The following is a 10,260-nucleotide window of genomic DNA, read 5'->3' on the forward strand; positions in this document are numbered from 1 at the left end:
GAAAAAAGGTCACGCATCATTATCCTTAGTAAAAAAACTGATAAAGTTTAGGCAAGAACAAATACAAGCATCTCCTAGGTTATTATATACATTCACTAGAAATAGAAGGTATAGACATAGTATGCAAAGGTCTTTGAGAAAGGAAAACATTCTAATCTACAAGAGTCATCAATCCATAGCCCCCAATATTGGGAAACCCGGCTAGAATTTGGGACCATCATCACTCCTTTGGAAAATGTGCTTTTAAAAGTAAAGGTCTACATTTTCTTAGGCTTCTTCCAACGTAGAAAGATGTCGTGTTCAAAATGGAGTTGGAATCATCAACAGAAAATCTCAAAAAAGGGGATAGGCAGAAGAATCAAAGTAAAAAAAGAGAAAACTCTTCCTAAGGAAATCAGGCTTGCACCATGTATTCCCCTGGCTTATTATCATACCATTCCTAACTACATCTTTCTTCTCTAACTTATCAACCTTGTCAATAAAAATAAGAATTTTTGCAATCAGCGAAATAGTGGTGAATCCGAAGATCCTATTTCATTGACAACTAATTCTGATGGGGATAGTAAGAGTGAAAAAGAATCCGAGAAGAGCTGAAGACTAAAAATTGCAAGTCAACAAATGAGGAGGCATGTCTATAGAGATATCAATCAAGCATGGGTTTCTTTAGGCTGCTACAACATTGTCAAAGTGCATAAAAAAATCTCGTATAAAGAATATTCTCTAAATAAAAAAAATCATTGAGAATGATATTTGTTGAATTTCTCAATTTCCTTCACATCCTATTTTAAACTTCATATAGATAACACACATTCCTTTTAAATAATTAATTAAAAACAAAAAGAGAAATCTAACCTATACGCGTTAACAATGAAATTACTTGTAGTCAAATGCAAACCCGACACATCAAATTGAGAAACAATTAACTTAAAAACAATAATTGCGTAGGAAGATAAGGGGCATGACATGCCCAAATTGACGATTCAAACACTAAGACTTCCCAATTTGGAAGTGATAAGGTAGTGCCATGGACATATGAAGTTCGTCAATAATGAACTCATTAAATATTGATGGAATCACACTAAGGCCAAGAAGACCAAGAGGTGATATATTGAAGGAGGCAAGAGGAATGAGTTAGTTTTGAAAACCGTAAGAGGAGTGAGACTACTTTTGGGCCTTAGCTCCTAAGTTTTTATTAGTATAGGATTTATTCCTATTTTTGCCCTTGTCTTTAATTTTCTATTTTAACCTTGTATTTTGGGTACCTTAGACATAGGACTTATTTTTCTTATATTTCCTATTTTACCTTTGTATTTTGGGGTGTCTTAGTCATAAGGTTTATTTTTACTTGTATTTCCCATTTTACCCTTGTATTATGGAGTGCCTTAGATCATAGGAATTTTATTTTTGGACTAGGGTATTTTATTAAGGTGAGAAAATAGGTCTAGATGTGTTTTTTTTTTGTGGCATTGGATTTGTTTTTAGACTTGGCAAGGATTAGGCCTGTCGCCACCGGCCCGAAACGGGCTTTCGGCATTCGCGAAGGATGGTTGGACTCGTTTATTTGTTTAAAAATAGTGGATTGCTAGAATGACTTATTCTCAAACTGAGACCTCGTCAAACGAGCAATTTTATTAAAAGGCTCACTAATCCATATTAATCCCAAACGGGACCCTCCATGGATTAGTGGTTTTCATAAAAGGAGGGTTCGTGGAGTCGCCACCAATGTTTTACTCAAAACATTGGAAAAAGGGATAAGGCAATTGATTTAAAAATCAACTTTGGCCACTACAACCAGAGTTGGGTAAGGGAGTCGGTTACGCGTGGGGAAGGTGTTAGCACCCCACAGCGCCCCTTTCGGGTTCCCTATGACAGATTATTTTTAACAGAACAGTATAAAATTACTAAATTACCCCTATTTATTCTAAACAATTATGAATTGACTATCTACATGATGACAGTTTAAATATACACACAGAAAGCAGTAAAAGGAAGGATTGAAAGGAAACCTCTTGAAGCGTGCTTTTATATATTGTAAAGAACTGGGAAGCGTTTTGGCGTTCCCACGCTCTACAAGCCCGCTCCTCGCTCTCCTAGAACAAAATTTTAACTAAGGGAATCAAAAAGATTTCCCCTCGACTAGGTTCGATCCCCAAGCAAAATGGCTCGGGGCTCAAGAACTTCGTCGGATCAACTCTCCGAGTGATTTCTAGGGCAGAACACTGCTCAAAAACCCTAGAATACTCAAGGAGAGGGTTCAAACTATGTTGAAAAGTGTGGTAGGACGTCCAAATGGCCTCCTATTTATAGGAATGGGCCTCAATACGGCCTACAGGGGCAATACGGCCGTATTTGAAATTTTTGAACTTCAATACGGTCGTATTGAAGTTCAATACGGCCGTATTGAAGTTCAGAAATTTCAATACGGCCGTATTGAATTCAATACGGCTGTATTGAAGCTTCAATACGGCCGTATTGATTTCAGTACGGCCGTATTGAAGTTTCAGAAACTTCAATACGCCGTATTGAGTTCACTGTGGCCATATTGAAGCTTCAATACGGCCGTATTGGGGTTCAGTACGGCCGTATTGGGCTTTTTCCCTCCACTTCTTTATTTTGAGCTATTCTAAGACCTCTAGACCTACAGAGAACCCTCCTAGGGCCTTCGAGGAGTCCTTCTGGCTGATTATCCTTCAGTCTTCGAGAGTCTTCAAGCTTTATTTCCGACCTGGACAATTTTAGGGGTCTACAGCTGCCCCCCCTTTACTTAGTCAAACGGTCTTTTGGTGTACCGGCTGACAAGTAAAGGAGTTGACCCAATTGTCCGGGTGATGTGCCGACCTTCTGACTTGTAATGTCTTCCGGTGGAAAATTGTTGAGTAGCCTCTCCAGGTTGTTGCATACCTTGGCGCTTCTGACAACCTCGGTAGCTAAGTTTAACACCAACGTGCCTCTGACGACGCTGATGGCTGAGTATTGTCTCTCCAGACCTTGAGTATTGTCTCTCCAGACCTCGAGTACTGTCTCTCCAGACTTTGTTTGAGTATTGTCTCTCCAGACTTTATTTGAGTATCGTCTCTCCAGACTCTGAGTACTGTCTCTCCAGACTTCGAGTACTGTCTCTCCAGACTTCGAGTACTGTCTCTCCAGACTTTGTTTGAGTACTGTCTCTCCAGACCTTGTTTGAGTATTGTCTCTCCAGACCTTGTTTGAGTATTGTCTCTCCAGACCTTGTTTGAGTATTGTCTCTCCAGACTTTGTTTGAGTATTGTCTCTCCAGACCTTGTTTGAGTATTGTCTCTCCAGACCTTGTTTGAGTATTGTCTCTCCAGACCTTGTTTGAGTACCGTCTCTCCAGACTTCGTTTGAGTATCGTCTCTCCAGACTTTGCCTCTCAAAGATGAGGTAGTTGAGTATAGTTTGTCTCCACAGTCCACAATGCTGCTTCGACGGTTTGTTTTTCTGATTTTGTGCCGCTGAGGGCTGGATAACGCAGGGATCCGTCTAGGGGATGTGCAGTCATTCATAGGTTCTTGTGTCCCAACTTGCATTGCTTAGTTGGTACCCATGGGAATTTTTGACTCCTTGGGGTGTAGACACAGATGCTCTCTGAGTTGAGCGATGCCTTATGTTTGGCTGACGTCCTTTTGACGTGAGTGGAGTATCCCGGTTATCCTTATTCGGGTGTCTCTCTTTGATTTTCTGATTGTGTTGCCTCTGTGTAGGCTGTTATCCACTGGGGGATTTTGTCGTTGATTTTGATTAGCCTCTTCTGTTAGGCGTATCGGCTTGACGTTCGATGTTTGGCTAAGAGCCGGATTCCACTTGGGGAATACTTATTGATATTTTTGATTTTCTTCTCCTTTTTGCAGGGATGCCTCTTGAGTAGGCGATTGGGGATTTGGGGATCTTATTGTGTCCCAGAGTATTATTTAGGAAGCCTCTACAGGCTTAGCCTCGCTCAGTGCTTTGAGTCGGAGAGCTATCTTCCACCGAGGAAGTGTTAAGTCCTTTGACTTGTATATACTGTTTGGATGATCGCACTTCCATTGGGGATTGCGTCGATTTTGCTTTGATAGCTCTCGCTGGGGATTTTTCCGTGAGCTTGAGCTGAGGTTCCCTCTGGGGAGTATTATTTCTGCGAGCCTCTCCAGGCTCAGTTATTCTGCATACTGTGGAGGATATGGAGTATTATTTTGGTAAGCCTCTCCAGGCTTAGTTATTTGGTACAGATTGTTTGTTGGATTTTCTATATCCTTGCCTTTTTTATTTTCGGCTTTTTCTGTATTTTGCCTTTTCTTCTGATTTTGGCTTTTTCTGTATTTTGCCTTTTTTTTTTATGTTTTTGGCTTTTGCTGTACAGAAATTAAAAGTGTTAAAGAAATTAGATTTATGAGAGAGTATTATTTCGGCAAGCCTCTCCAGGCTCAGTTATTTTGTAGGAGTATTATTTCGGCAAGCCTCTCCAGGCTCAGTTATTTTGAGAGTATTCTTTCGGCAAGCCTCTCCAGGCTCAATTATTCTGAGAGTATTCTTTCGGCAAGCCTCTCCAGGCTCAATTATTCTGTATGATGCTGTTGATTTTCTGAATCTTTGTATTTTGCTTGCTGCTGTCATACACAAGCAATTTTCTATTTTTCTATTTTATGCAGTTGCTTCATGATAAGGTCTTTGAATGTGCAACTAATGTGTGTGTGATGCACAAATGCAATACAATTTTTTTATTTTTGTTCATTTATTTAGAAAAGTGAGTGGCTCTCCCTATCCTCTTCTTCTTGGAGGACTTTCTGTCATTGACGCGAGGGAGTATTTTTGTGAGCCTTTATGCAGGAGATTATGGATTTTACAGGAACCCCTCCAATTTTCTTTTATTAATGGAATTTCGTACAATTTTTATGAAAAACCAATTCAGAGGCATAATCACATGGTCAAGAAAGAAAAGAAACAAATGGATATTTTTATTGATATTCACAAGTGTTTTTACAGAAAGATATACAGAAGGAAATTTCTGAAGAATGGCTGGCCAGGGTAGGCTATATACATTGGGCTTAACAATTATATCTGTAATTGTTGCTCTTTACGTTCCCCTAATTGCTTCGGCCTGAGCCAGGAGTGTAGATACTGCAAGACGCTTGCTTCTAGAAGATAATCGCTTGAACCGCCTTTTGGTTTTCGATTCAAACGATCGTTGCTTGCTTTGCTTTTACATCTTATTCTTTTGCCCCTAACTTTTGCCTAGGACGTATCCTAGCGGGGATAATTTTTGCCTTTGTTTTGCCTAGTACCCTTGTACTGGCGGGCTTTTTATTTTGCCCTAACTTTTGCCTAGGACGCCCTTTTTGGGTTTTCGTCCTAGCGGGCCTATGCAAGCAACGTCTTCAAGCATAGTACTTCTTTACCACGTCAGTGTTGACTAAGTATCGAAGTTCTTCTCCATCCATGTTTGTGAGGATCAATGCTCCTCCTGAGAAGGCTCGTTTTCCCACGTATGGTCCTCCGTGATTTGGGGCATACTTTCCGATTTTGTCCTTTTGAGTTGGTAGTAATTTCTTCATTACCAACTCTCCCTCATGGTAGACTCGAGGGTGGACTTTCTTGTCAAAAGCCTTTTTGATCTTCCTCTGATAGGCTTGACCATGGCATATGGCGTTCAGCCGTTTCTTTTTGATAGGGTTCAACTGGTCATATTGGCTTTGAACCCATTCTGCCTCGGAAAGTTTTGTTTCCATGATTACCCTTAGATAGAATATCTCGACTTCGATGGGTAGAACTGCCTCCACCCCATAAACGAGTGAGAATGGAGTAGCTCCTGTAAATGGACGTACTGAAGTCCTATAGCCATGAGGAGCGAAGGGTAACATCTCGTGTCAGTCTTTAAATGAGACAACCGTCTTTTGCACTATTTTTTTGATGTTCTTATTGGTTGCCTCGACTGCCCCATTCATCTTTGGCCGATATGGGGAAGAGTTGTGGTGTTGGATCTTGAATTCTTGGCACAGTTCTTCCACCATTTTGTTGTTCAGATTAGATCCATTATCAGTGATGATTTATTTCTCCATGCTTCCACTAGATTATTCTAAAATCTTTTGGGACAAGAGAGAAAAGAAGGGAAAGATATTTTTGTTTTGAAGTTTGTATTTTAGAGGGGATTATTTTTCAAAAATGGTTTTTGTAAGAATGGATGGCCAAGGTAGGCTTATGTGTTTAGGCTTGCTTGATTAAACACTTATGAAGTTAAGAAAATCTTTGTTTATTGACGTTGTGATTTTGACAACTTGGATAGCTGCTCTTGAACCTTTCTTTTTGAATTCGGTTCATGTTACCATCATGGATTTCTTTTGTTTTTTGATTGTCCTTATTTTTGCCTAAAACACCCTTTTGTGGCGTTTTAGCGGACCTTTGTTTTTGTTTATTATTGTAACCCTAACTTTTGCCTAGGTCACCCTTTTGTGGGATTCCTAGCGGGTCTTTTTATCTTTAGGATTTCTTTATCCATGATGGCACTTATTGAGGCCAAGAAAAGGTGCTCCAAGTTGACACACACACTTCCACATAAAAATGATGTGGGTTTATTATTATTAAGATGATTTTAACCTCATTCATGTTTATTCAAACAGGGTTAAAAAAAAATGTGGTTTAGAATTTTATTATAAGCAAGAAAAGAAGCAATGAGAAAGAATGATTTTATTATAATCATAGTGGAAGCATGTGTCCTTATTTCATCACTGATATGGGTCCCAATGTTGACCTCTTTTATCTTTCGGCCATGCCCCAAATTCACGGTTTCGAATTTCTCTTGACGAGCTTCTTGATCTAGCAATCTTTGCAGATCCGGAGAAATGGTCTCCTCATCACTGTCCAACTCAACCCTTTCACCTTCGGATCCCGGTTAGAGCGAACAATTACAGACACAATTATTTTATTGGTTCTGTTTAGGTTTAGAATTTATTAATATTGATGAGGAAAGAGAGAAAAGAACAAAAGAGAGTGATGTGTGAAATGCCTCTTTATTGATATATGTAAAATGTACAAAAACCCTTATTTACATGAAAAGGTTCTCATGATCTCGGGTACTGATCATGAGTCCCTAAAAGAGAAGAAAAATATGAAGGGGCCCTATTGTGGCTTGCCATTCTCTACTCCTGCTTTGGTAGAGGATTCTTGCTCACGTCGGGCGCTGTCGAATCGAAGGTGACCCACCCAGCATCAATAAGGTTTTGGACCTTGTATTTGAGAGCTAGGCATCTCTCTGTTGAATGCCCTGGTGCCCCCGAATGGTATAAACATTTGTCTTGTGGCTTGTACCAATCGGGGTAAGGTGGGTCGATCTCCCTTGGTGGAACATGAGCTAGAAGTTTGGCTTCTACTAGCTTCGGAAGGAGATCGCTATAAGTGGTCGGAAGTTTATCAAACTTCTTCACAGGGATGAATTGCGATCTTCCTGACTTCGAAGTGGAAGAAGCCGAGGATATGGTTATAGCATTGACTCCTCCCTCATTCTTCTTCCTGAAGGTCTTCTTAGCCTCGAATGATTGGGAAGGCTTAGCTAGCTTCCCACTTTTCAATCCTTGTTCCACTCTCTCCCCAATAGTGATGATGTCCGAGAAGAGTGTCGTTGTGTTCCCTATCATTTTATCGTAATAGGGACCAGTCAACGAGTTGATGAATATGGACACCATCTCCTTATTTGACAGCGGGGGTTCTATCTGTGCCGCCAACTCCCTCCAACGTTGGGCGTACGCCTTGAAAGATTCATCATTATTCTTGCTCAAGGCTTGAAGATCTGACCTATCGGGTGTTAGGTCGATGTTGTATTTGTAGCGCTTGAGAAAGGCGTCGGCCAACTGCCTCCATGTATGTACTAGATTTCCGTCTAGCTGCATATACCAGTTGAGTGCAGTTTCAGCCAAGCTCTCTTGAAAGCAATGAATCAAGAGCTTTTCGTTTGTGGCATATGCAGCCATCTTTCGGCAGTACATGGTGAGATGACTCTTGGGGCAAGTCGATCCCACGTATCTCGGGAAATCTGGCACTTTAAATTTGGGAGGGAATTGAATATCCCTCACTAAGCACATGTCGGCGGCATCTTTGATATCAAAATCATGCCCCTCCATAGCCCTTAGCCGATCCTCTAGGGCGTGGAATTGTTCTTTTGAAACCTCGGGCTCTTTGATCATAATTCCAGCCCCAAGAGGTATGGCATGTGGAGGATCTTCTTCATGCTCCTCCTCCTCATGATGGGACCCATGGTCATTGTGATGAGATCCATGAATGTTATGGTGACGCATGAGTTCCAACATTTGCGCCATCTGCTCTTTGAGCTGTGAAAGCTCGGTTGTGAGCTTTTTGTTTTGCTCCTCCAATGCTTCCATTTTCTTGATTTTCCGTGCGCGCGTAAGGACAGAGAGATGACCAGCCACTTTCTAAAATGAATGTTTATTCTAATTAGCTTATTTATGATATGAATACATTCTTGATGTGAGCTTGATAATCTTTCATCTTTGAGGCGCTGCCCTTTTTAAGATGAAAGTTTATCACCCTCCTTAGGCTATTATCTCTCCACAACGGAGAATCCAATAGTGACGGGTCTCTTTCACTCACATCGAGAGAGTATTAGTGAACCTATAAATGATGATGAGGATGCATGAGGTATTTTTGATAATGATGCCTATGCTCCTTACTTTTATTATATTTTCACACATTGGTTTTTCCTCTCATGTCATGACATTTTCATGCATGGGGATTATTTTTTAGACCTTATCACGAGGTTATTTATTAATGCACAAACAATTGCACATAAACATTTACACAAACAATTCACTCATCCACGAACAGTCACGAGCGAATCACGAGGTAGGGGTCTCCTGCAGAAAAGTGCATATTCAAGGAGGATCTAACTGTTCTCACTTGGTCAAAGGCCCCCAAGGTGCCCCCATTATAGGGACCCAATTCCTCTCGTCGTGGGTCGATGGAAAGTTCCAACGCACCGTCGGACTTAAGTTCATGGTTATCACCTTGAGTGATGTTTTCCGACAACGGTCTACGGGCACCTATAGACCCATTCGACAACCGGCCGTACTAACATCCACTCCCTATGGTTAATCACTCATGCCCCCGGGTATAGAGGGAACTGTTGTGTGCAAAGGTTTGTGTGCAATTTTTATTTCAAACAATTGCGTAAATTTAAAAATACAACAGTTATTAAAGCCATATAGATAAACATGTTATCATACAAGTGAGGGGTAATGAAGTAATTTTAACTATTATTTGTTAAAAATAATCTGTCACTAAATGGGACTGACTCTCGAGGCTTCCCCAGTGGAGTCGCCATCTGTCGCCACCGGCCCGAAACGGGCTTTCGGCATTCGCGAAGGATGGTTGGACTCGTTTATTTGTTTAAAAATAGTGGATTGCTAGAATGACTTATTCTCAAACTGAGACCTCGTCAAACGAGCAATTTTATTAAAAGGCTCACTAATCCATATTAATCCCAAACGGGACCCTCCATGGATTAGTGGTTTTCATAAAAGGAGGGTTCGTGGAGTCGCCACCAATGTTTTACTCAAAACATTGGAAAAAGGGATAAGGCAATTGATTTAAAAATCAACTTTGGCCACTACAACCAGAGTTGGGTAAGGGAGTCGGTTACGCGTGGGGAAGGTGTTAGCACCCCACAGCGCCCCTTTCGGGTTCCCTATGACAGATTATTTTTAACAGAACAGTATAAAATTACTAAATTACCCCTATTTATTCTAAACAATTATGAATTGACTATCTACATGATGACAGTTTAAATATACACACAGAAAGCAGTAAAAGGAAGGATTGAAAGGAAACCTCTTGAAGCGTGCTTTTATATATTGTAAAGAACTGGGAAGCGTTTTGGCGTTCCCACGCTCTACAAGCCCGCTCCTCGCTCTCCTAGAACAAAATTTTAACTAAGGGAATCAAAAAGATTTCCCCTCGACTAGGTTCGATCCCCAAGCAAAATGGCTCGGGGCTCAAGAACTTCGTCGGATCAACTCTCCGAGTGATTTCTAGGGCAGAACACTGCTCAAAAACCCTAGAATACTCAAGGAGAGGGTTCAAACTATGTTGAAAAGTGTGGTAGGACGTCCAAATGGCCTCCTATTTATAGGAATGGGCCTCAATACGGCCTACAGGGGCAATACGGCCGTATTTGAAATTTTTGAACTTCAATACGGTCGTATTGAAGTTCAATACGGCCGTATTGAAGTTCAGAAATTTCAATACGGCCGTATT

At 40.8% G+C, this 10,260-nt stretch overlaps 1 protein-coding gene across 1 annotated transcript; it reads right to left on the minus strand.

The window, feature by feature from the left end:
- Positions 1–500: 500 nt before the first annotated feature.
- On the minus strand, positions 501–10,038 carry LOC145956142 (uncharacterized). Its single transcript, XM_083071706.1, has 3 exons — positions 9,835–10,038; positions 7,556–8,420; positions 501–550 (listed from the first exon to the last, which is right to left on the minus strand). Exons 2-3 carry the CDS (start codon positions 8,367–8,369, stop codon positions 501–503), a joined length of 864 nt encoding a protein of 287 aa, XP_082927832.1. The 5' UTR covers positions 8,370–8,420; positions 9,835–10,038.
- Between the last annotated feature and the right edge of the window lie 222 nt (positions 10,039–10,260).

The sequence above is a fragment of the Cajanus cajan genome, chromosome 3 (assembly GCF_000230855.2).
Source record: "Cajanus cajan strain Asha chromosome 3, NIPB_CcT2T_4, whole genome shotgun sequence".
NCBI lineage: Eukaryota > Viridiplantae > Streptophyta > Magnoliopsida > Fabales > Fabaceae > Cajanus > Cajanus cajan.

What these genes read in the sequence shown, in the direction of transcription:
- LOC145956142 (XM_083071706.1), bottom strand. Translation starts at nt 8,369, where the DNA reads ATGGAAGCATTGGAGGAGCAAAACAAAAAGCTCACAACCGAGCTTTCA. An exon ending in AGTGGAACAAGGATTGAAAA is followed by an intron (nt 551 to 7,555) that starts GTGGGAAGCTAG and finishes TATCCCCATCAG; the next exon opens with AATTAGTTGTCAATGAAATA.